We start from the raw sequence: 27546 nt of genomic DNA, 5'->3' as shown, positions 1-27546 counted from the left end.
ATACAGTTCTCGTAACCAAAGGTGGGACCCCATTGGTAGGTATATACCTAAGTGTAACTGTCTGGATCACTGTTTTTAACCTTGTTTCCAAGGAAAATGAAGCTTACAAGGATGTATCTCTTCCCCCCCTCCATGCTGCTTCTGTGCATGTTCCTTACGCTGTCTCCTATGCTCTCTAGTAACTTCTAACCTGCAGGCTAATTCTGACAAAACTTGGAAGGCAGAAGTCTAAAGCATCAATCAATTCCTGATATATTTATTTAATCAACAGCTAAGATGATGGGACGAAGAGGCAAAAGATACTTCCATAGGCATTCAGGCTTCATTAGTTCTGTTTTTCATGGAATAACTCAGTTTTTCTAGATGTTTCCTTTCTTTATGTTTCCTCTTTGGCCTAGCATAAAATGTCAGCAAAATTAATCTTTAACAGTATTTGCAGTTCTTCCCTTGGGCTTTGCTGTGCTTAGGGTCTACCTGTGCCGATATTGCAAATAGTATAGTAGCTTTTAGAATTTTGCTTTAGAATAATTGCATGAATAGACATAAATAGAAGATACATCATTTTTCCAATTAAGCAATTGGAATATTGATTTTAAAGTGTTTGTCAATTGCCATGGTAAAAAACTGTTAATCCTGTAATTTAGACTGTATGTTTAAAATTTGTTGTTGAGTTGCTGATGCTTGTGTTGTGCAGGTAAATTCCAGCCAGATGCTACTTGTTGCTACAGCCCTTTTAGGACAGAAAACTTTAATACAAGTTGTGTTTGTTTTAGCGTGTTGCTTTGAGAACCATTATTTGACAGCACTGTGTGTAAGGCTTTGCTCACCGCCTTTTGATTCAGGCTGTAATTGTCTCAGGAAAGGAGCCGTATCTTAGTTTGTCTGCAGAACACCAGGCATGTCCACAGAGCTACATACATAATAGATACAAATGCTAGTAGCACAGATGTTGCTACGTTCACTTAATACCGTGTAGAATACAGTAACAAAATTGTTGTCTGATTCACAGTACTGCCCTTGGCAACTGCTAAAAAGAATATTCCTGCGATTAACTCTTAAGATAAGATATGTTGGACAGAGAAGTCTACCTTACTGTTATTTACCAAATAAACTGTAGAGCAAGGTGTTCTCTCTCCATCAGTACTCAGACTAAAGCTGACCAAGAATGCTCAGTGGTTATGAAGAGGTATTGCTCCAGTCAATGATATGAGAGGTTGAAAGAGGGATGTCCTAGGCAGCTAGATCGAGTGACACAAATGGCTTTATCCGTTTTTTTGGCTGATGCAAAGTGACAATCCTTGTAAATTTTGAAGGATGGGATCTGTGGTCCTGCTTGGCAGCTGATGTTGTGAAGCAGAATAGCTTGCTAGCTCTACATTCCACAGCATCTTCAGAGGTAACCTGAGTAATCCCCCGGAGAGCTTGAGTTTCAGATCGAAGTCCATTGTCCAGAAATATTTGAAGGAGGTGCAGTATTTGAAGCTGCTTTGACTATTGATACTATGTTTGATATATTTACAAGGCAACGCTATCAGTGTAGCTATTGCCTTCATTTGACTGGTATTCCAGAAAGGTAACCAGTCACCTGGAATGTTGTAGAGTAACTCTGTGCCATAGGCTCACGTTGTTGCTGAATATGGCCCTTAATTATTGATATGTCTACAACTCACTAAGTATTCATGGAGAGGCATCTTGTAGTGAGAACAGTGAAGTTGGAAGAAGGAGGAATGTATAATGAAAGGAAATGTGTGTGTTTAGAATATGAGGGAGGAAAGATTTGTTAAGGTTTGAGAAGCTAATGGTCCATCTGCTTTTGTGGAACACAGAATTAACATTTCCAAAGTTTTTTCCACTCTAATTGTTTCTGGAAGGGCAGGTTTATAACATCAATTAGGAATACCTGAAATCAGTTGAAAGGTAGAACTGTATGCATATTTAGTATTAAGAAAAAAGGTCTATCCATAGAGACAATGGAGGAGTTACAGGTGTCACAGGCTCTCCGTTACCTAGAATTTTTGAAAGTCTTTTCTACGCAAATACTTTGTTCTAAACTATACAGGTCTATTTCATTGCTTATAGTGCTTTGGTCTGCCAGAAAGTCTAAACAGAAAACCCCCAAAACAGACCAAGCAAGACCATATAAACCCAACTGATCGGGTTCATGGAGCACCGTATACAAATGTACTGCTACTTTCTTTAAAAAAAATGACTAGCACCAAATTTCTGAAAGTTGGCAAAGTTATTTGCATATATGTGAATGTTATTCAAATGACAGAAAAAGATAGGATCTATGTTGTTCTTGTCTCCTAATATGTCATCTGGTTCTTTGATTTGTTTGGTAAAAAAGAATTTAAGTGTTTTATTATCCTCTGAATTAAAGATATACACACAGCATAGGATTACTTGGAGCTTTCTCTGTTAGTGACCAATCTTAAATTCAAATTGAGATTATGTATATAGCTGCTGATAATTAAGGCTGAGCATCTAATGTCATATTTCCATATGTTTTTGATATAAAAATCAGTATGCATTTTGTTTGAAAATCAGTCATATGGTAGAGGACTGTGTGGGTATCATAGACTGTTAAACTGACAGCCTAAATCATTAAAAACACCTACTTTTCCTGATACATTTTTTTCCCCCCGATAATCTTCTGTCATACGTATAGAGCAATAGTGCAGTAAAAAAAAATGTTGCAGCTGTGGGTAACAAAACATTACCTCAGAATCTGGAGTGTTTCTTTTATCTCCCAGGACCAAAAAATGCTGCAAATCAGAAAAAGTATGTCATTATTGATCAGCTGTTAAGTACATAGGATTTTTTTCTAAGAGGAGCATTTTGATTTAGATGCCTGACTTGGCTTGACACAGCACTTTTTTGTCATTATGTGTGTCTGGTTTGAATACTAGTGTGCGGCGAAGATTTCATGACCACAAAGTGCAGGCCCAGTGCTAAAACAGCTCTGACAGCCATCATTCCTATAAGGAGCAGTTTGTGCTTCCCAGAAACGCTGACGTTAAGTTCGTGCATGCGTAATTGCAGATCCACAACTGATGCAACTCCCGTTGCTTTAATGAAGTGATGCTTTCTTTATGCCCAGGGAATATTAGGGAGATTGTGTTGCAGTGGACTGGGGCATTGGGTCCCTCTGTTCCTGAGTATTTTTGCCCTTACTTCCACTCTCAGTCTGTCCCTCAAAACTTTTTCCTGCACAAGCTACGCTTTTGTTTTCAATCTCCATTTTTTTCTCGTTTGATCTGTAAGGAGCGCTAAACCTCATTTGTAACTCTTTCCCCTGCCACAGATTGCCAAATTGAATCCATTTGAACTACCTTCCTGCTCATATCTGTTTTCTGAAAGATTTTCATCACTGCCTAGATGGTATGTTCTTAAAATTCAGCCCAAGAAACCGGTTCTTCATGTAGCATTTTGGGGATTATATATTAAAAAATGCATAAGAAATAAATCTCTCTTTGTGATTCACAACAGTGGCAGTGCATACTACCCTCTGAATCAATTATAGATTTCATCAGTCCCACTTTATACCTGCTTCTGAATTTGTTTTAAAATAGCTCTTATTTCATAAATGTATAAGGGGTATGATAATTTGCTAATTTTATCTGTCTCCAGAAGTGAGATCTAGCTTGAGTTATTAAAAGTACAAGTGTTTCATTAATAAAAGCACATTTATTCCTAGCAGCTTGACAAAATTAGGGTCTCCTCTGAACCCTTACTCAGGCTTCAAGCCTTTATGCTTTGGTATATGCAAAAAAAAGCTTCAGAATTATTCCTGTGCAATGTTAAAATTTTTGAGAGATTAATCTCTCAAAGCTTTGTCTTAGGCATGGGGGTGTAACTGCCTTAATGAGGATTATAATGATATTTTCACAAAAAATAGCAATCTAAACCGTAAGTGTTAAAAATAGTTAAAAGTTTAGGTAGGTGATATTTCATAATGGCAAGTTTCCCCTTAAGATCTATCAGGTAAATGATGCACATATTTCAAGCTGTCTTAGTAGGTACTTTCACAGAACAATCTGGTGGACACCTATTGGAAAAGGAGGAAAGGAAGAATATAAAAAAAAAGGTTGACACCACCCCTCCCAGACCCTTTTTTTTTTCTTTCCCCTTCTATTTTTACAACGCGACAGTGAACTGAATATCTCTGAGTATATTCTTAGGATGAAGTTTTACAGCAGCGCTTAGGATCAACCCTTGAGCTGTTTTGAGTTCCCACAGTTTTATATCCAGAGATTTGGAAGAAGGATTTCTACAGCCTGTGATAACAGTTTTCTGTTATTCAAATAAAAGAAGAGTTTATTGGATCCTAACGGCAAGATCTTATTATTGATGTTGGTGAGATAACAGCAGAAATTGGTCTGAAAACCCAAGGTTAAAATATTTTTGGCCTGTATTTTTGTGTATTATCCCCAAACATTTTTCCTGTTTTTCTTTAGTAAACTCAATAGAAAACCTCCATTATTACAGGTATACTTTGGGAAGGCTGCATTAACTTCTTTTCAGTATTTTAAAAGATTTCGGGATGAAGGGGCTGTAGATCAGTTGATCCAACTTTTATACGGGGAAGGCTGGTAGGAATGACATTAAGAAGCAAAATTACGGGATACATGGATACTTTCATTACAGTGAAGCGTTGGGAGGTGTCAGCATGGCTTTGGAAATTAAGTCTCAACTCTGTTAGAGTTCCCTGAAGGGCTTGCTGAGCATTTGATCAAGGGAGATTCATAAATTCAGTATGCCTGGATTTTCAGTAAATTCTTCTTAAGGTCATTTGACAAAAACTCTCAAAGAAGCAAAACTGTCCTGAATAAAAAGGAAATTTATCTTGTGAGTTTAAAAACTGTTGAAAGGATAGGAATAAAACGTCACTTTCAGAATGGAGAAATTATTATTTGAGTCCCACAGGGATCTGTGCTGGGACTGAAGTTATTAAGATCATCTTGGAAATGGGGGAAGAGAATGAGGTGGATGAGTTTGCTAATTAGTCAGGGCAGTAAAAATGAAGGTTGCATGTGAAGAATTGCAGGAAGAGAATTCCAGCTGCAACAGTTGACTCGACAGTGAAGTGGCAGGTGAAAGTCAATGCAGATGAAGGCAAAGTAACGCACCTAAGAAAAAATGGTCCTAATTGTAAATAGATAAGAATGGGTCTAAACTAGTTATTAGGACTCAGGAAAAAACTCTTGGAGCCACTGTGGTCAGTTTTCAGAAAAATTTCTGTGTAGTAGTGCCAAAAATGCTAATCAAATTAAAAGAATACAGAACAAACCAGAAAACACCATTGTGCATTGTATACCTTCCTTGGGTACCTGCTTCTTCAGTTTCAGCTCAAAAGGTGCTGAGAAAGATGGTAAATGTGATCAAAGAGATGGAATGATGGCTGTATGAGGAATAAGTCAATAGAGTAGGAGTCTTCAGCTGTGCGAGTGAAATATGATAGGGGAGCTGTGATATCACAGTTGGTTTAGAGATGGTAAATGTGTAGTCAGTGTTTGCTTTTAATCACAGTATTGGAGCTAGAAGCACCAAATGAAATGAAGTAAGGTATTTAAGACCCCAAAATAGTTTTTCACACAATGCATAATTAAATTTTGGAATTCATTGACAAAAAAGATTGTGGGTGCCAAAGGTTTGCATATGCTCAAAAATTAATTAGTCATGGAAAAAACCTCTGTGGATGCTTGTTAAGCACAAAGCTTCTGTCTCAAAGACATCCTGAGCCACAGGCTAGGTCTGGGAGAGTTTAATAGGAGAATCATTCTACATGCTTGTTCTTATTATTTTCTTTTTATTAAGAATCCCCAACTAGTTGTCATGTAACATGTTACTGAACCAGGTGGACTTTTAGTCTGAAGCTGTATGTCCCACACTTAAATGAAATAGAACTATACTAGTTTATCTCTGAAGATTTGGCTAAAAATTCTGAGTTGAACTCTATTTTTCGTTTATATAACATACCAGTGACCCCAAGAGATAGTGAATATGTTAAAGTGTTTATACTGAATCAGAAGAGACAAAATTGTGATGCTTAAATAATAATTTATATGTAGAAAAAGGTATGGATTTGGGAAATAAGAAAATATTCTTCCCTGAAGCTATTTTATTCTATTTTGAAAGCAGTTCTCCGGGCTTAAGTTATTTTACTGATAAGCTCATAAATAGACTACAAAAAGTAAGAATGTAATTTTTGGAACCCATATTTACTTTCCCATGGAAGATAGCTACTTCATATCTCCTTTTCTTTTCTTTTGATAGCTTATTTAATACATGACCACTTCATCTATGATGTGTCAGAAAACTGTGTAAAGTAAAAATATGAATGTTTTCAAACATAATTTTTTGTTCATATGTATTTTAATGTAAAACCAACAATTGCTACTTAACCTGTCTGTCTAAACACAGTTAAATTATTTTGCTGTGTACTGTGAAAAATCTTCACCTCTTTCCTTGCTAAGAACTACTTTTTATTTTTATTCCTCCTAACAGTGGCACCCAGCTGGTCACTTCCAAGTGGGGATACCACAGTGTGGATATGGGACTTTTCAAAACGTGGATGAATTCTGACTTTAGAATGACATGCCCACGCTGTATGGGACTGCTCATGGCATTCATGTGGTGATTTTGTGGTTCTGCCTCCATGGACAACACAAGTAAAATATGGGATATTAACAGGTATGGAGTTACTGGAGATTCTTTATTAGCTGATTGATATCTTTACTTAATAACCACTGGTTTATGTTGTAGCCCAGTAAGAGAGAGACGTCTAGCACCAATTTGTGGACTTCACTTTAAGATCATACATAAATTAAAGGGAGTGGTGCAAAAAAACAGGCTTTGATGTGATTTACTAGATAAAGGCTTTACTAAATAGGGACCTCAGAAGGACTTAATTTAAGATAGTGCCAAAAAAAGTATTTGCTTTTATTTGGCATCTGTTACGCTGTGTTGTTTTTTTTTAAGGTCAGAGCTCTGTGGAACTCCAGTACGTAATTTAAATAAGTAACTGAACAAAAATTTAAGTAAGTTTTCTATATAGTATTTCTAGTTCATGAGTATACACCACACTTTAATTTAAGGTTGGACAAGTGGAAATTTATTTTATTCATTATATATATTTCGGCAAGGAGGCTCCTGATTAAAAAATCAACATATGCCTCTTCATTTTCTTTATTATCCAGGCAAATGCGTTTATGTGAAGGTGTTTCTAGAATATTAGTATATTCCTGCTTACCAATTAATTATTAATTCCTCTACTTACTTCAGTTTTATTTGAGGTGACACATTTTGATTAATTTACACCTTAAAGGAATGGAATGGATTTATTTTTTTTCCAAACTGTTCCTTCTAGACTCCTGAATGACTTAGGAGTAGTGTTACTGACACCACTGTACAGTACTAGGTCTGATTTTTAACAACTGAATGTCATCAGTCCACAGGCAAGTCTGCAGTCTCACAGGTGTCTTCCCTGTTTTCTTTATTATCCAGTCCTAATGGATTTCTCCATTTCCTCTCAGTCTTCTTCTTCCTTTGCATTTGAATGAGATGACTACTCCTTCAAGTTTGTTGGCCACTGCAGGGAAAGAAGCTTCACTGAAAAAGCATTCCTTTTGCCTAGATCACTCCCGGTCTGCTGCAGTTGGGACCTAGAGACCTATTTTAGGAGTGTGCTTGGTGAAGCGGGAGTGTTGAGGGGTTTTGTTGCAGAAGTGAAGTACTTCTCTGATAATCATGTATGAGTTGAGATTTTTCAAAATGTTGTGATTCAGCCAGATTTTTTTGAGAGCTAATTAAAACTCTCTCAGTATCAGATTTTCAGTCTTGCTTTCAAATTGTAAATTGAGGAAGCGTTAAATAATAATAAAACCATTGTTTTCAAAATGGGATAAGCAATGCATCTTTTCATGAGTTTTTTGGAATTATTTTGGCTGAGAGCAGCTACTTAAGAGCTTGAAACAAATATTCAATTTTTATAAAATCATAGACAAAGCAGTTAAAGTTTGGCAAAGTTCAAGACAACTGAGAAGTGGGTTTTATAACAGAAATTGTCAGCCAGTTCTGATAACAGATGATGCTTCCACCCTTACTATCAGTAATAAGAATTAATGGTCAGTGTTTTGCTTACAAATGAAAACACTGGAAAGCTATTGTATTGTTGCTTCTTTTCTTAACCTGTTGTAGGATTCTAATACTTTGATCATCCTTTATGGCATATTCATGACCTTTAAGAAATAATACTAAGAATAGCTTTAATTTTATGTCAGAATGGTTTTGAATTTGCATAGACAAAGGCTTTGTTTAGACACTTTAAACTATCTTCTCTACCGAGGAGGCTTTTGTAGTCAGAGGAATCAAAGCAAATCTTCATCACCAACCCATGCCTCCCACTCACACTCATTACCAACTCTCATTTCTACCTTTGGTGTATCTGATGTGCATTTTGCATTTGAAAATAAGAGAGTAAGGAGCACAGCCATGATGTGACATGCTAGGTATCAGCATATAATTATTGAAACCTTAAGTCATGCAAAAATCTCAGTGACTAAAGGGAGCAGGAGGTGGCACAAAAATGTGGCATAGTATGCTTAAAATAGGAGTATTCAGAGTATAAAATAAAAAAGCCTCGCTTGGAGTCCTCACTGGTGGACTTTCCGTCTGTTCACAATAAAAGCCCATGTGTTCATTTATGTTACATTACCTAAGTCCAAAAGACAGTTGAGTTCTGATTAGCTGGTCTGTTTAGATGAATTTGTAAGATGTGCTGTAGTGTATGTGTAGTGTATGTGGTGTATGCACTTAGTATAAAATGAGCTCTTGAAGAGCTTCTGTAAAAAGGGATTTGATGACAAGAAGACGTGGCTGTTTCAAGCTTAAGACATCCCGCCTGAAGACCTAATTCTGCAGAACAGTCAGCTGCAATTGATCCTTATGCCCATGTTGACTAGTTCAAGTGAAATATCAACCTGTGCAGAATATATGGCAAGATGTGAAAATAAGGGAAAACTATTGACAGATTAATCAGGCTGGTAGTTTACAGTGTGGATTGCTAATTTGCTGAAGCTTATATACAGAAATGCCATACAAAAGAACCTGCAGTGTATTTTGACTTGGCAGTACTAATTGCCAAGCTAATTGGCTGAGTTTGGCGATGCTAATCCTAGATGTTTCCCAGAGTGTCACCTGTAAATTTGTTATGTGCCTGGAGTTCTCTGATACGAATGAAGCCAGCTGTGCTAGGTGTCATAAAAATATGTAACCTCCTTCAGACTCCTTTACAGTCTGGGTGTGTGCAACAAAATGGGAAGGTGGAGCAGGCTTACCAAAAGGGTTTTCGATGCTGAGAAAATTTTTTTCTTCCCATCCTCACAGAGTATGTGCTTATCTAGTTGCCATCTTTAGACTTCTTCCTCTCCAGGTGTCTCTGCCAGTTGACACAAGCTCTGAACAGGGGACAGAGCACAAGATAACATACTTGTGGTAGGATAATAATCAGTGGTCACAGTTATTCTGCTTAATCTAGTGATTTATTCTTTCCACTAATAAGGAATTAACATTTTATAAATGACAGCTGTTTTTCTTCCTTAATATTATATATTTGGATGGATGCTTGCTTTCAAACTGAATGGTCCTGGAAAGCAGCATATTGTAGGGGGAGGAAAAGAATGCAAGATGAGTATCAAAGCTATCACTGCCACCTTTCTAAAAGAGGTATGTTGTAAATAAATGCTGCAAATATAAATACATACATTTCTGTAATGGGTGGCAGTTGTCTTTTTATTTCCAGATTTCAAAAAGCTGCTTTTGTATATTAGAAACATACTTCTTTTATCTATAAACATAGCTTTTGAAATACCCACAACAGAGTTCTCTATGGTTGAAAACTTGGTATCAAGAAAGTGGGGAGGCTGTTTGTTTGCTGTCTTTTAGCACCAAAACCCAAAGTGCAACTTTCACAATCATCAAATCCATTATTGGAGTCAAAAGAATACGAGGTGCAACATCTCTTAAATAGGAAAAGGTTGCCAACAGTTTTAGTGAATTATGTAATTCTTTGCCAATGATAAGAAAATTCAGCCTCCTAATTGTTTGAATTTTGTTTTATTAGAAGGTGAAACTACTGCTGAATATTTTTTTTTCAATGGATATTATTCACAAGCATTTTTCTTTTGTGTAAGTTGGAAGTTTCCGTCATACATCTAGCCACAAATGGCATTCTTACCAGGAGGATAATGTGAGGTAGCTCTGTAGTTAACAGTGTTCTTCTCCTCTTCTCCTTAACAACTTATGTGCCTGCTATTTAAAGATATGCTCTGAGTTTAAAATACAAAACAGAAAACAAACAAACAAACAAAAATCCAAGCACCTTTTGTCTTCCCTGAAGACACAGACACATGCTGAGATGCAACCATGATTCAAGTTACTTCGGATCTGAAGAATTTGAGGGAGGCTGAATTCTGGTGTTGGAACTTCTTGATGCTTTCTGCTGGGAGAATTGGCTGCTTTTAAAGGAGATTAAAAAGAAAATGGCGTAATATCTACAGGGGGCAGGGGGGAGGAGAAAGATAACTAATGTACCTGCCACGGCTAAAAAAATAAAATTAAAAAAAAAAAAGCGGCAAAACACATGCATAACTGCTGTCTTCAAGGTTATCCCATCTTCTTAATGATTGTGGGAAGCAACTTGAACACGAAGAGGGGGAAGGAAGGAAGAGGCTTATGATTTGTGAACAGGTTTTTATTCAGCGCATGGCTCAGATTGAGAATATATAGCCAGCCATGTTAATAGCTCAGCAAACAGTTCCAGGATTGTTTTCTCAGATCATAAATTCAGGACTGTCAAAGTCATTTTGTCAGGATTAATTTCAATTATCCAACTGTAAATATCGTCAGAGATTTACAACTTGATCTCTGATATGCAAATTAAACTGAACATCATATATCTCATGTAAACACAGGCGGTTATTTAGTTTTGCAGACATATGCTGGAGACTGTATGTTAAACGCAAACATTGTTATTTATGCTTTAAGCTTGAGAAATCATTTTCACCACAGTCGGAACATTCAGAATTTTTTTTTTCTTCAGTTTATCCATTATATAGTCATTGGACCAGTTCTCCATTTTTCTCTGGTTTCTTTCAGTAGTGCAAAATATGGTGGAATTAGGCCACAGAGAAATGCAATTCTGTACTGTCCTGCAGCAGGCCTCAGGGTGAATAAATGTCTGTGAATTGGAGCCATTGCTGCTTTCTGATTGCTGTTTTTTAATCCGTCACTTACTTGTTTCCCTTTCCATTTAACACAGTAACTGCTGTCTAGCTCCCTGAAATTTCTTGCATAATCAAAATTTTATTTTAAAATTCTAAAAAAGTAATTGTTTACATCAGTACTCAGTCATTACTAGTATCCTTTGGTGCATTTCTTCAGGTGCAAATTAAAAAAGTAACTAATCTGTCATGATCACTGTTAATTATCCTGTACAACCACTAATATAGTATCTTGTTACTACGGTATTAATACATTCTTTTACTTATTTCCAAATATACACAAAAATAACTGTTGACACCTTTTGCTTTTCTACATCAAGAGTGGGAATTTTCATTTCTTTACCTAGGGTCAGGTAATTAATTCCCAGTTCATTTAAATAATTCTTTTTTTTTTTTTTTTGTTCTTAAGCCTACATTAAGATTCTTAGCTTCTGTTATAACTGCTGAGTATAGTTTTATTTCTTCTCATAAGAAACATTTTAATTTGGGGAAATTTAGGGTTAGTATACATTTTAAAGAAATTAAGCAGGGTTGTATTTCATTTAATTAGAAGCCCCTAATCAACTGTAGCTTTCCTTGGAATGATACCATGCAATGATGACACTGCACATTTTTTATTATTAACACATCTTGACAGTGTGCAGTGCAAGACATGATTGAGCTGTTTATAAACCGCTGTTATAGTTTTGGTTGGTTTGGGGTTTTTTGTTTGGGTTTTTTTTTTTTTTTTGCTTTAGTCTCAGTAAAGAAGTTAGTTAATGTTGCTTAAATTGCCATGTTGGCTAGTCAAACTAGTTGCTTTGTACCATCAGAGCAATGTGAAAAGGCCTAGAGTTTAGCCTAACTTCTCCTGGCATCTTTTAGATTGATACTCTGTTTCTTTTTATTCCTTTTCCCTTAGGCAATGGACAACTTTTAAATGAAATATTTACTATCAGATTTGTAGTTATCTTTCACCACACCAAACGTATCCGTATCAGGACTGTATAAAATCTCCTTTGAAGAAACTTGTAAAGATTGTCTAGTTTCAAAATGGAGCCATACTTTCACATTTTGAATCAGAATGAGGGCGTGTATCCAGTCCTTGTCAGAATACCCCTTTTCAGATGACACTTATCTGACTTGCTTTTCAGTGGGACAGAAGCCACAAGCTCTTCTGGCCAGATACCATGTTTAATTGATTCCAGTAAAAGTGAAGCTAATCTATTTTCAGAATAGACAAATGTCCTCCAGGAAATTAGAAGGCCGGTAGAAGAACTCAGAGGAACTGTGGAAGGACCATCTTTGGGTAGTTTGTAATCTCTGTCCTGACAGCACATCAGGAAATGCTTGCCATTTTGATAAAGGAGAATTCCCTTTGGAATCCTCTGAGGAGTACTAGAGAGGCAACCTGCTATTAATCCCTCAAATCAAAATGAGGCCTATGCCCAAGTCTCCAAATTTATAATTACGCTAGAGTTCCATAACACATTTTTCAGGACCAAAGAATGTCTAAAACCTAGCTGTTATAATTCCCAGAGAGCCAATTGTAAAAATCAATTTGAAGATGTGAATTATCAGGGAAAAAAAATGATATCCAAAGCAGAGTTGTTCGGTTAAGGGGAAAATATGGCTTAATCTTCCTAATACTGGAAAAAAATTAATCTTGAAGTACAAAACTTAATAAAGAAGTGAAGCTTGAACTCCATACTGTAAACTTATTTAAATCACGTTACAGAGTTAGTACAAGACAACAGGCATTAATAATGAGAAATGTTTAATATGGTCGCATATTTGCAAGTCCAAAAAACCAGACGAGTCTTACCTAATTCCCATGGAATCCCTAAACTGGGCAAGTGATACAATTATTTACATTTGGTGAAACTAAGCAAAGAGGTGAAGTCCTTTACTCAAGGCTGTATAGTGAGCTACTACTGAAGCCATCATTAAAAACCTAACTTTCCATTCCTTGGTAACATCAAAAAAATGTCAAAATGAATTGTCTTCAATTTTCCTACAGGATGAGAAGAAAGAAAATCAGAATTGGAATTTTAGCAGTAATATAGATTCATGAGAAACATATGTTTATATGATTATTATTTCTGTCACTTAAAGGATGCAGTGACAAAGCAATGCTGGACTCATTTGCAGTTGCATAGCAATGTTCAAAGCACATATACTTAGAGAAATTAAAAACATACGTTGTTAATGATATTACAAAGATTCTGACATAAACTAATGACCACTTGGGACACACTTTGTAACATAAATTAATCACCATTTGGGACACAGTAGAAATGTCTCCATGGAATTACACTGTTAAACATGACAGGAATTGTGTAGCTTCCGCTGAAATGTTTGTATTGGTGGTTGCTGCCTACAGGTCTACATAAATGAATGTTCTCTGTGCTTTTTAGTGGAACTGTCTATGGCAATTTAGCTTGTACATAAGAAGCATATTTGAATTTCTTAGTAGTTAAAATGACAATATTTTTTTAAATGTCAAAAATATTTTAAGTCTTTTTCTAAAGCGTTGAAAAGACAGAAGTGAAAGAGCTTTGCTTTCTGGTTTCTGCTACTGGTCTTGAAATGTACAGCACTGTTTTTGATTAAGAGAGGGGAAAAAATCAAGTTATTACTTTATTTTTTTTAAACTAGGGTGTCATGAATGGAGCTGCTTTCTAAAACGTCTGAGTTCTCGTCTTTGCAAATATTTCTAGTAGGCTTTTCTGAACTCTACAATCAGTTACCTACATAAGATTTCCATCTTCTTTTATGGGAAGATAACAGAGAAAGTTGCTCTTGATTTGCATAAAAGGATGTATCCTTTTCTTATCTCAACAGTTTCCTTGCCTCCATTATTTCAGCATCCAGTATGGCTTGGAAAAACTTCGTAGATGTGGTTAGCATTTTTTACGTTCCAGTTGCCCTCTGTCAGCCCAGAGACGCGCAAATTTCCTAAAAATTGTGTATAGTTGGCTGAGAGATTCCTGTTGGACAGCAGAATGCTTTATTTGTTTGAACTGCTAAGGTAATTGTCATCTTCTGTAAGTTGGACACCTTTCTACTTCGTTTACCTTACTTGTCAAAATGCCTCCTAGATTCCCTGACAGCTAGTTCAAGAGCAGGATAATTATGAAATTAATACTTAGGCTTCTTTCTATCAAATCCTAACCAAACCAGCTGGCAGGTCCAGAAACCTTAGTCCACTTTGATCATGTATACTGTAGTAAGCTAGGGTTTGGTTTTTTCCCTCTCTTTGACAATGTGCAAGTTGAATTCCTTGTCTTATTTGCAAGTGTGCAGGTATTATAACTATGGCTTCTGCAAAATATTGCTCAGATCTTGACAGGGTGTTTCCACTGTCCTACATTCAGTATTCAAATGCGTAGAATCAGCACTGCAGGCATTCAGCACATTTTCAGTCATAGTATATTTTTTCACTACATATCCAGGCTCATTATGCAGTTGTTTTCTTTCTCCTTCATATTACATTCACTCATTACTGGCAGTCTTTCCTTTACCTAACCTGCTTTCCTAGAAATACGGTCTTACAGTATCTCAACCAAAACAAAAATGAATTGTACCAGCAGAGAGTAATTCATACAGCAGTGAAAGTTGTCAGATATTATTACAGAATTCAGTGAAGACAACAGTTCATTAAAATGATGTATTTCAATCATCACAACCATATCCTGTCAGTACCAGTTAGTGCAAATATTACACGTATAGTCTGTGATACATGTTGAAGTGGAGTACTGCTGCCCAAAATCACAGTGTGCTGCGACACAAGTAGTTGTGGATTGTTTCCCTGCTCGTATCTCCAGTGAATTAATAAAAACAGGAATACGTCATAGTATTCATCAGCAGCAGTACTTTGATAGGCATATCCACCTGAATGTTGAACTATTTTTAGCTTCTAATGTCTTCTAGTTTGAAATTAGATGAGTTGGTCATTCGATTGCAAATTAAAAGTCTGCTGTAATGGATGCCTTTATACATATAAATTCCTGGTGTTTGAATTCTTGTCCTCTGGCTCCAGGCAGTCTTCAGAGATGTATGTGTGTGATGCTTATGGGGATTGTTTTTTTCTTTTTTTTTTCCCCGCTTCCTTTTTTTGTTTTTTGTTAAGGGTTCAGACTTTACACAAAATCTTGCATCACGAGAATATTTTCTCTCCTAAATGCTGGAACTCTAGTTGTCTACCATGTGTACCCTGTTAAAGCAAACTACATTCATCATTGATGAGCTTCAGCTGGAATATGAACACAAGTCACATCTTAATCCTTAAGCAATGACTTCTTACATACAAAAAGGGTCTCCGGGTTTTTTATTGAAGTTGGGATACGTGGAATTGTGTTTGTACCTTCTTAAAATGTGAACGAATATAATTTTCAGCCCAACAGTAGTTTCTTTTCTCAGTGACAGTTTTCAAAAACCTCGGGGCTAATTTCCCTAAATGGCAGGACCACATACATACAATACAATTTCTCTGGTACCCTGTGCAGATTTTTCTTTGAGCCAGATCTCAAAATCTTCAGAGTAGACTTTGAAAGCTATGAAGCTTATATCCACACAATAGAAGTGGTTAAGTCTTGGAACTGTTTACATAGCCAGTCTGACGCTTCTCATGAAAATATGGGGGGGTTGCGTTAATGGAGGTGGAGATCAGGATGAAGAAAAGAAAAATGTTGACAACTTTCCTGCTGCACTTCCAATATTCAGAGTAGGTTTTCTGATGTGAATTGAAACACAACATCACGCAAAAATCTCCTTCTAGACTGGCCAATATCTTTCCCAGCTAGGAATCTGTTCACCATCTGAAAGACAATTTTTATGCATCTATTTACTGAACTCAGAGCCTGCATAGGCATGTGTATCTGTGGGAAGCCTATTAAATATGTATTGGAATTACACAGTTTGTACAAAACCAATTAATTTCTTTACATTTTAGTATCTTTTTCAAACATATTTCAGTCACAAAATAAAAATTCTAGGTAATAGAGTCTTAATGTTGAGACTGCAGTAAAATGTCAACAAAATTTGGGAATTCTTTAATACAGAGCAGATAGTCATGGGCCATTTCTGTTGCATAAAGGGTGTGCCAGTTAGCTGCACAGTGTCAACATAGTTGAAGTTATACTTGTATCTCTCCTCTGAAGTTGTAAGAAAAAAATAAAAATACTGTGTGTGATCTTCTGCAGTTATATTCTGCTGATTAAAAAGCCCTTCTCATAGATTTTTTTCATATCAGAGTTTGTTTCATAGTAATATAGATCTGAGCTAAATGTGTTTGGAAGGTTAAGATGAAAATAAGCACTTGAGGATGCCGTATGCAATACTAGGTGTGAAGTTAGCAGCTAGCATTGCAGGTTGACGAAAACCTAATTCGAAGTGTGTCAGCCTTTTAATTCTTATCAGGTTATCACTCATGGCTTGACAGTACTTTGATTACATATTCAGCACCTACAACAATAGTATAAACTAAGCTTTGCTATGTGCAACTGAAGATTTTAGTAGTGACTTGCTGGAGATATATTTACCAACAGGATAAGATGATGTCACAACCTGTAGAAGTGCAATCAGTATTAAAATCTTGGCAAGTGCCAATTTGTTAGTTATTAAATAGACCAGTTGGGCTTTTGGGACCAGAATTTGAGATCTTGATCACTGACCTTCTCTTCAATACTCTTTTAGACATACTAATACGAGGAACTACTTTATGTGCCTCTGCATGTAAAGTGAACAGGTTTTGTATTTGCAAGTTTGGGAAGAAAATGAGGATAAGATCATCCCGCCTCAATGGGTAGATATCGTACTTCGTCCTACTCGGAAGTGTCCAGTTCTCAGAAAAGTTGCTACATTTTCCAGACCTGTGGTGTCGAGCATGGAAATCTTGCACACTGTTAGGAATGGATTAGATGTCCCAAACTGTTCTGATTTTCTATCAGACTGAGAGCAGATTCTTTTCAAAAGGACCGAGAGGCACATTTCTCAAATTTATTTTGGTCGAACTGTCTGTATTGAAAATTGTTGGATGTTGTTCGCATTCGTGCTTAAGAGTGAGTAATTTGCTAATGAAATTTCAGTATTTTTAAATTAATTACTAAATAAAGCAAAGGACACTCTCCCCTTGAGAAGTGGGATATATGTTCAGATCTATAAAGGGAGGAAACCAAACCAGTACTCTTATATCTTTGTGCATGTGTTTCAAGCTAACCTTTTCCTCCAGCTGTTGATGGAGGGAAATACAGCCCTTCCCAGCTCTGCTTGGGAGTGGGGGTGAAGTATAATATAAAAATGGACTTGTAAGAAGAAAGCAGCAGAGTGGCAGGAGGTAGCCCTGGGAATTTAGCCCTTCATACTCTGTGTTTGAGTAGTTTTCCTGCTGAAAACACAGAGCCAGTCCCATAGTTTGCTGTGATGATCTGAACAAAAATGCTAGCACCTGTAGCTTAAATCAGTAGGCCAGGCTTTTTATTCCTTACTCCAGCAGCTGCTTATTAGAGAACCTAGAATGATATTGTTTTTGTTGTGGCTCCGTGTCTAAGAGCACAGCAAATCCATTATTCATAATATCTTCCCAAGTTCACAAAGCCATTGAATAGTGCTGCATATCTCCTTAAAGCTGCCACCCACTCAAATCCATTTTATTTGGACAAATAAAGAAACTCTGCACTGAAGAAAACCAATTTGAAAACACACTGAAATTCATTTTCCTCACTTAAATATTAAAGTGCTTATATTTATTGCATTTCAGCCATGTTGTACTGTTTTCAAAAAGGATTTGCTCATTTAATAGGTCTAAAGGAATTTCAGTAAATGTAAAATATGGAAGAAAATAAACTAACATATGACAAGAGTAACACTGCTTTTTATGCAGTGACTCTGCACTCTTTAGATTAAACACATCCATTAATATTCTGTGTAACTGCATACTAATTCACAATACCACAGTACTGGCCCAGGCTCTCATGGTTCTCTGCACTATTGCAATTGACTGTTGGGGTTTTTTTAATAAAATAGTTTTTTATTTGAAAAATGAGAAGGACTAAAGTTCCTGGTTTGCAATATAGTAATAAATAAAGAGGGGCCTCTAACATTCACTTGCCATTGCATTTTTGAATTTGAGACTGTAGGTTTTCCTTTATCTGACTTTTTTGATAAAGACCTTTTCTTTTATATATCAGAAAACAGTAAGACTGCTTCTGGTAGAATTATTCATGGTGTGCATATAGTTTTGGTGCCTAATACATTTGTATGCCATGTTCAGTGAACACAGCTTGCAGAAGTCCCTTTACGTGTGCATTGGGCACTGTAATTTACCCATGTTACTTACATGAGTCTTCCTGAATATGGGTTGTGATTAAGATACAGCGATGTCAGTTTAATCTCATGTTAAAAAAAAAAAAAAAAAAGAAAAAAAAGAAGAAGAAGCAGCTGGTGAAATTAAATCATCAAGTGCTGGTACTGCTTTCTCTATCCTCTATGGAATTTCATCACTATAAAGCTAGACCAGCAAATGGATTCTGAGGTAAATTAATGGTGGAGTTTTTGTTTGGTTTTGGGTTGGGGGGGGGGCAGTTTTTGAGGGCTGATAGCTGAATTAAGTCAGTTTTATAAGAACTGTGTGGTTGTAGTTCTCTAGATTTATTCTGCTGGTCTGCTATGTAGTTCTCGTTTCAGTTTTTCCCTTTTGTCAGTAGTTTTACAACAGTTGATTTTTTTGGAAGGAAGACAAGAATTTTGTTTTAGAAACGGTGAAAACCTAGGTCATCCTTCATGCAGTTTAACGTCTACTCTTAGCAAACAGAAGCCCTGAGAGAGTCACTTGTTCTTCAGTGAGACAAGTCTTCTCCTTGTCCGCTTCTGCCTAATTCTGGTAAAGTCATGTAACAAAGTTCTCACCTAAGCAGATGTTAGAGGGTGGGCTCTCTTCATTTGAGAGGCACGAAGAGTTGGATCTTTAAAAGTGCCTGAAGGGTTGATTGAAAATCTGTTGGAGTGGGCACATTGTCACTTTTGAAAATCCCATTAAGGATCTAATTGATTATTTAGGCACTCAAAAGCTATATGAATCTGAGACTCTGCATTGTCAGAGAAGTTTGGAAATCTCATCCTAAATGTACAAAGTTATAGAGAATATGGTATGATAGATCTCCACGGGATGAACGCGGAGTAGGCTTTGGCAAGGTATTTTAGACTTCAGCGTTACTGGAGTAGGATTTTTAAAAAATGTGCTGTTATATGCTGTTACACACTTAAAATACTATAAAAAGCAATTACTCATTACCTTTGTCAGTGCCTTTTCACAAGAAATAGATCAGATCAGCTTCACAGCAAGATACCAGGATTCAACAAAAAATGTGCATTCCAGTGTCGCACAGTAAGTTTATCTGGTCTTCTGGTGTAAAGATATTTCATATTTTATTTTTCATTTTCACATTTCTCATTTTCTGTATTATGTGTGACCAATCAGTAGTCGTGCATATGACGCCGTATTCTTTATCTACCAACATAATCAAGTAGAAGAGTGAAATAAGTTATGAAAAGGAAGAGAGTAAAAGAAACGACAAAGAAATTCTTCAGAGTGCTTGAAACGTACTGTGAAGGAGATCTGAATATTGAGTTTAGATGGCTCATCTTTTCTCCAATATTTTATTTAAACAGTAGAAGCCTAAAACTGTACAATAACCTGATTGAATAGAACAGTTCTAACATAAGCATTAATATACACACACAAAAAATGAAATCACATGGCAGTGATCCATCTGTTATCTTTCAAAATCAACAGCAGTAAGATCTTGGATGAATTAACAGAGACATCTGGGTTTAGTTGTTCAGGGTTAGCCAGAAAAGGCAGAAGTTTTCCCTGTGAAGTTTTTGTATTAAATAAAAAAGGCAAAAATAATAAAAACATGGCAGCTACCGTATTGACTGCAAAAACAGGACATCGGTTCAGTGCTGATGTCAGCTGATATGATAATTGAGGATAACCCACTGTCACCAGGGAGCGAGACTTTGCTTATTCGGCTGCAGAACTGCTGAGCAGAAAACATGCTCGTACTAGTTCTGCAGTGTTTAATGTCAGCCTAAATGGTTTAGATCTATTTTATTATTACTGAGATTGCGCTTATCTGATTAGCTAGTACCCATACGCCTTGAGGGAGTAGGAGATAATTGTTTAATAAAATAAGGCTATGGTTTTCAATAAGTGATTTCTGGTGCTCCCGTCTTTTAACTGTCCAACAAAAAAAATCCCTTAAGGAAACCTGATTTGCAGAAAGTGCTGAGCAAGGGTTAGAGTCAAAAAATAATACAAGCATCACCATGTACCTTTCTGAACCTGAGTGCACTTTGCCCCTGGATTGATGTCAATAATTCTGGGATAGATGATTATGCTTTCTGTATATTGCAAGGGAGAACCAGGCATCTCAGAGGAAGAGAAGGTTCCTGTTTTAGTTCCTGTCCTAAGGACTGAAATGTCATTTCATTCAATAACTATGAAATACAAGAGCTGGCCTTCGAGAGGGACTGCTTCGGATCTCGTCACTCTGAATGCTGTGACCATTGATCTGCAGAATTTTTTTTCTTCAGCTGACTGAATTTATTTTCATCACATAGACTGAATGAAAGTTATAGCCATGAATGGATGGTTTAATACAAGTGTGTTGACTTTCCTGAGGCAGAGGGAAGAACTAAACCTAGATTTTGAAATTTGATCAAGGAATCCAGGGTGTGCGCTCCTGCATCACATTAGGAGTGGGCACCAGTGCACTTTATGTGAGGTCCAAATCCCATATGTTACAGGTGTTCTGGGAATGCCTGCTAAGTTGAGTTCCTTAGAGCAGTGTTAAAAAATTTATTGATTCTGAATTCAGATAACAAATTGCTAAATATTGTCAGGATAGAAATACTTTAGACTATTCCCAGACATCAGTCTTTTACTGGTATTTACAAGCAAGAGCAAGGTTTTTTATATGACCAAGACGGTGCTTTGAAAGAGCATTTATTAAGATCTAACTTTTTGATATAAATGCCTAAATCTTGTTCCTGTCCCATGATTTTCAAAGTAATTTTAATTGACCTGATTCTAACCTTGGGAAAATATGGCCCTTTTCAAATGTAGAATAATCCAAATTTGAAACATTTAAAAATGCGTCTCACTTCTGAAGAATCTGGATTGAAAATAACATGCTACTGTTCAAACTAAAGTAGCTGAAATAAATTATCAAAGTTGATCTGGAGCCCGGTTTCAGTGGCAAGTGAGCTTTTGCAACAGCTGTTGCCATGAGCTGAAAAATGCCTGGTGCTGCCAACAATTAGGCGTTGACTAGTGAGATTTTAAAGGTACGTTGACAAGGTACAGAGTTCAACCGAGCCTACATGGTAAAAGGTAATGAAGAATATATTACAATCTGGTATGAAAATATATATGCTATATTGCGAAACTTTTAATCTCAGCAGTTGCCCTCTTGGAACCGACGGCAATGTTATAAAAGTATTCCTTGCCCTCCTGAAGACAGACCTGGCAACCGCAACCCTTTTTCTGCTGTTCGGGTGGACGTGGTGTGCTGCCGAGGCGTTCAGGCTTCTCTGGCCTCCCTTGCTACTGTGACTCAATCCAGAACAGCTACACGTGAAAAAATGGTTGTTTCAATTCATGATGATCGCTTGCTGGTGTCTCTGAGATAGCTGTGGAAGTCCTAATTTCTGTTGCTATTTTTAGGCTAAAAGTTTGGCAAAGTGGTGTGTCTTCTGGTCCTCGTTCATCTGAACATTTAAGAAAATGCTTGCATTTAAAGATGTGCTTAGTTCCAGATAGCATCTGTAAAGGATTCTGCAGTGCTATATTCTGTATCGCTTTAGAAATAAGTCTGGTCTTGTAATTGTGGATACTGTTCTTCTCATACAATGACACTTATTCTGGGTGCGCACTGTGATTATATGAGTTTAAATATATTGATATAAAATCATACCGTTATTGGGAAAAGTTAGAACAAGAAGAGTGTAAGCCATTCTTAAGTAGAGAACTTATGCCTTATTGTTTTATCTTTCCTTTTAAAAAAATTAAGCTTCACACTGAAAACCCTTTATCTGGAAGCAGAAAATAATACAAATGATAATACTTCTTACACAACGTTTCACTTGTTCAAAGAAATGTAAGATGTTAAGAGGCTAAACCTTCAGTATAATTATGAGCAGATTCATTATTCATGCTTCAAGCCAATAAAAAAGGAGATAGATTATTGGCACACAATGTTAGTTTTTCACACCTTCTATGATTATTCATAATAATATTATACGTTATAATATTATTATTAATATATACTAATATTATTCAGTAATTTGCGCTTTTCACTCATAAAAACCATAAAGCTATTGTCAATCACATTTATTATTCTCAGTGTTTATCAAAATAGATCCAGGTTTTGAGTAGTACTCGAATCATTCAAAGAACGTAATGTAGTGGTTTATATTTCTTTTTTGTCTACTTTTGCTGGATAGCTCTAACCAAACATGGTACCTGTGAAAGTCTTTTGTTCTGTAAAACCCAACCAGCCACGATCTGTGTGCGCTCTATGCAGAAACATGCTCAATAATCAATGCTAGAAAATAAGGGTTCTTATTATTTCTCAGGCTAGTGTTAGGCAGTCCAGTCTACGTTCAACACCATAGCAACCAGTGTGTCCTTAAAACTTTGCCTTTGTGCTTTTTGTCTGAGAGTATTTTTTTTCTCAGTGATATGTCTTAGTAAGCTGATCAGTATCTCACTAGTAGTGGAAGTTTCCCCACACTCAATAAATACACAGCTTCTACTAAAATACGTATAGTAGAGCTCTTCCACAGAAATAAATACGGTGTTATAATTGGCTACTTTTCCAGTAATACATGTTCGGTTGCATAAATTACAACGAATTGAGACAAATAAGCATTTTAATCCCAAAGGTAAGGCCTGAAGTTTTGCAGCCTCTTTCTCCTGCATTTATAGAACACTGTTTCAAGGACTGTGATTATTTGGCTGTTATCTAATTTCGCTGCAGAATAGAAATCTGACTGGAGCATTGCTTTCTGCTGGTTAATTATAAATTTATTAGGGGAGTTTTGACCAAATGTCCCTCACTATTAGACCTTTCTGAATCTGAAGTTCAAGCTATTAGACTTCATTTAATGTAATACATTGCCCTCTTTCTCTGTTCTGCATGTGCTTTTTTGTATTTATTGTGTTCTCAGGTATGTTCAATTTTCCCTTTCTGGGCATTATTTGCCAAAGAGGCTCTTTCAAGTTATAGAAATAGGACAAAGTAATTTTTAGAACAGCAAAATATGTAAGGAGGCAAGGTCCCTGGAGATGAAATGAATTTCCAGCGCAACACAACAAAATAGCTTTCCTGTTCTGTTTGGATGTTGCTGTTGACTGAGTAGCTTGTTAACAGCTCACAAATGTGTAAATGGTAGCAAGGCTGGGCACTGCTGGTGGAGGTGGCACCACAGAGTAAGAGAAGCCCATATTTGTATTTTGGGTTGGAGGAAAATTTTACAGACACGCTTATGGGCACACTATAATGAACTTGCCTTTGGCCCACTTTCCTCCTGTGGGTAGATTTTAACACTTATATGGTGCTTGCAAGGTTGAACCCCAAAATACCTGGAACCAGACTGGGCTGGGGAGCACTCAATGTGCTCAGACCTCATAAAATGAGATCCAAAGTTAAGGGCCAGTCATGCTCAGACATTGCCTTTCAGTTTTCTTGTACAGTTTTGCTAAAAGGGAGGGCTTGCAATGTATATTAGACAATTTCAGCCCGGACTGTGGGCTTACCTGAAGGTGTAGTTGCATCCTGTGTGAGCACAAAAGCCTGCCCGGTGTGTGCAAGGCGTTTCTTACACGAGCAGGGCCAGAAGAGGAGTGTAACTACAGTTCCCACTTGCAGCAGGGCGGTATCTGTTCACCTACTAAATCACTGTAGTTTTTATTACTGATTTCAGCAGGAACTGAAGCAGGGTCGGTGATGGTTTTGTTGAGTCTTTATAAATTGGTGTTAAAGGCAAGCTGCCATGCTCAGTCCAGCTCTTGAAAGGTAAAGAGAAATGAACTTTGCTAAATTTCAGAGAAGAAACCTGCACTCTGAAAAATAAACTGCTTCAGCTTTTCAAAACTCATCAAGCAAGACAAAAATGTAACTATTACAGTTGACGTATGTCCTTTTAATTAAAAGAAGCAATTTGATCCATTTCCGAACTTCCATGTTTTAAGAGTATGACTCCTAAGTTCTCATGGTTCTCAAGCAGGTCTAAGAAAAGGATGTAACAGTGTTTTATTGCAGACTTGTAAACTTGCTGAGTCAGATGAGTAATGTTTGTTTATATACCTAGAAAATATTAATGAAACATTTGTATCATGTTTGGCGTTCGTTCTTCCTTGGCTAAGCCTTCCTACTTGCTAAGCCTTTGCTTTTGGCAGAAGGAGGAGGAAAAGGACAGAGGAAGGGGAAGAATTGCACCCTTGAACTTACCAGTTAAGTCCACACCGCTTCAGAGATCAGTTTCCTTTTACATGCTCAATTTACGGTGCACTAGACCGAAAGCGTGAGCTGTCAGGCTCCTGTGGTGATAAACCTGGATCTAATCCTGCTCCTACTGCCTTCAGTGGCAAGCCTTGTGTTGCTTTCAGTGGGAGCAGGACTTACACACCATGCTCGTCGATTCAGCCAACCTTGCCTGGCTGAGCTCAAAGCAGCCTCTGATGTGAGTGATGACAGAAGGGTTTATACTTAATCCTGCTTCTGCTCACTGTGAATTTAAAAAGTGTAACAATTAAAGTTCTCTGAAACCAGCAATATAAAGTGATTTCACATGATATAATAACTCAGGAGTAACTCTGCAAACTGACCCTCGCTAGAGAAACCCTGACTTACAGCTTCTTTGAAATTGGGGCATTGCTCTTTGTTTTGCAGGGCACTCAGATTGCAAAGATCAAAACGTTCCATGAGTACCGAGTATTAAGATAAATTGCACAGAGAAAGATTTAATTTATATTTTCTTTCTAAATATTTATAAAAACATTTGAGATGGAATGTTTACATTTTCACAAGGACAGTAGTAGCATATACTTTACCACTTCATTTTCAAATGTCAAACTCTAGTTTGAAAGAGGGCACAAATGAATGTTCACAATTTGAAGAGAGCTTCATTTTATTGAAGATAAGTAACAATTGAACGAAGTGGCTCATATTGACAGAATCATGCTGGCGTATATCTTTTCAGAGACAAATGTATGTTATAGAGGAAGTGTCCCCACATGTCAATGTCTTATAAAATGTGTTACATTTAGTGAAATAATGGGGCAAGAAAAAAAATTATTGTCATAAATGATGGTAGGCACTTTTTACTGAAATACTGGTAGTTTTACATTCTTGACATGAGTAATTGGATGTGTCATATGTGAAGCTACCTAGAAATAAAATAGAGGTCATAAAATGTAAAGACATGATAGGATGCATTTATAACAGCATAAAACAAACTGGCGTTTTAATGTCTTAAGCCAGCCCATTTGCTATACTTGCCCATTGATCTTGGCTAGAGAAGCTGGATGCCTAATTTAAACACATTTTGGAGATAAAGCCATTATAATGGGAAAGTGATAGGATTTGTTTTTGTTAAAAGTATTCTCCTTTTAACTGTTAGAATTATATCACTCTGACAGGATTGGAGGCTGGTTGTAGTGTGACCTTACAAAACTTCCTCAGAAATGTTGTGTCCACCTTCATAGCAGGTGACTTTGCAGTGTAATTTACCCTGACATTTTACCTGCTAGTCATAGCAGGTCACATGGAAGAATATTATTCAATAGATGTGAGAAAGGGTTTAGCTAAGCATTTGTTCTGTGGGATGATTTGAGAGAGTAGTTATTGGGAAAGATAGTACAGTTTGAGAGTCTTTGTGCATTTAATGGATTCCTCTGGAAGGCATGTAAAAAGTTGGTTGGTAGAGGCACTGACTCAAAAGTACATGCTTAAAATCTCATTAATTTCGATTGGCTGTATAGGTGCTTTTAATTACCATGCTTGAAATGAGATTTAGTATGGCACAGCAATAAAACAAGTAACTATGACTACCTAACTAATCATTGAAATGGTATCACCCCCAGCCCCCCCAATTTTTTCCGACTGGAGCTGAACATAGAAACCACATGCTTTAAAAAAAGAAATCAAGAAAGGAGGCAGAGCTTGTCCTGTTTTCATAGGCTTGCTAGTAAGCAGGTGTCGTGTGTTTTTTTTAAGACACTTTTAAATAGCAAAAGAATTGGCAACATGTTATCTCACTTGTCGCGCTGGTTTGCTGTGTGTCTTTGGAAATGACTGCTAAGCTGGTGTGGAGCACTGCAGGTTGTCCAATGCTTTGTGCCCTGTACAGCCTTTAGCAATAAATATGTACCAGGCAGTTGTAAAATGTTCCCATCAGGGCGTGCCGGGTTGTCGTCCTCACTGAGTTTTAACTCCGTCTGTGCAGATAGGAAAGTATACATGGTAAGAGAAGTCTACCCACTATCAATATTTTCTTTTCAATTATTGTACAGTTGATGAAATATCTAACTAGTGCATTATTTGGCTGCTGTTGTACATTAGTGTAGAGGCAGCAGCCTGTTAATATTTAGTGAAGTCTTATGTGAGTGGAAATGTTTCATGTCTTCTGTTTTCAATGTGGTTTTACTGAAAGCCTTTTGAATTTGAATGAACCATTCTGGAATGCAATTCTCAAAAGAGAAGTCTCTAAAACTTGAGCAAGTAAAATTTTCCCATCATTGTTGAGCTAGTGATATCGATAATGGTATGATTAATTTAAATGCCAACATTCATGGTATAGGCATGCTTTTTATAACTGTAACAGTCTGTCCATGTTTGTTTGAGCCTGTTAAGAAAAATCGAAACGTGGTGGGGTAGAATAAAGGCTGATTTATTGATGGACATCATTACCTTACCTGGATTTAAGGGAAGGGAAATTGACTTTGTAGAGAAAAAGAGAACACTGAGGATAATTAGTCACGAGTCAAGGAAATGTGTTAGCTGATGTTTTACATTGAAAAAGTAGTAATAACACAGGTAAAGGATGAGGGTTGTAATCAGTGTCTGAGATGAGGTTCAGAATGCAGTCTGCAAAATACTGAACTATTGAGCAGTATCTCTACCATGGCATCATTTATTCAGGACCTCTGTCTCTGGATGTAAGCAACAAGAGTACTGCAAATCCCTAACCTACTATTCATAGATGATTCCCTCTCTCT

General features: G+C 36.7%; 1 protein-coding gene across 1 annotated transcript in view; it reads left to right on the top strand.

Moving 5' to 3' along the window:
- Positions 1-27546, top strand: part of SPAG16 (sperm associated antigen 16) — a gene marked incomplete at both ends in the record, with an annotated part of 412526 nt that overhangs the window by 224708 nt on the left and 160272 nt on the right. The window contains 5 exon segments of the mRNA XM_082311439.1: positions 6508-6529; positions 6531-6575; positions 6579-6593; positions 6597-6645; positions 6648-6693. Coding sequence (XP_082167565.1) covers positions 6508-6529; positions 6531-6575; positions 6579-6593; positions 6597-6645; positions 6648-6693 — 177 coding nt within the window.

This window comes from Platalea leucorodia, assembly GCF_965183815.1.
Source record: "Platalea leucorodia genome assembly, chromosome: 5".
NCBI lineage: Eukaryota > Metazoa > Chordata > Aves > Pelecaniformes > Threskiornithidae > Platalea > Platalea leucorodia.
The sequence above is the reverse complement of the archived record's forward strand: the minus strand, read 5'-3'. Positions and strand labels throughout refer to the sequence as shown.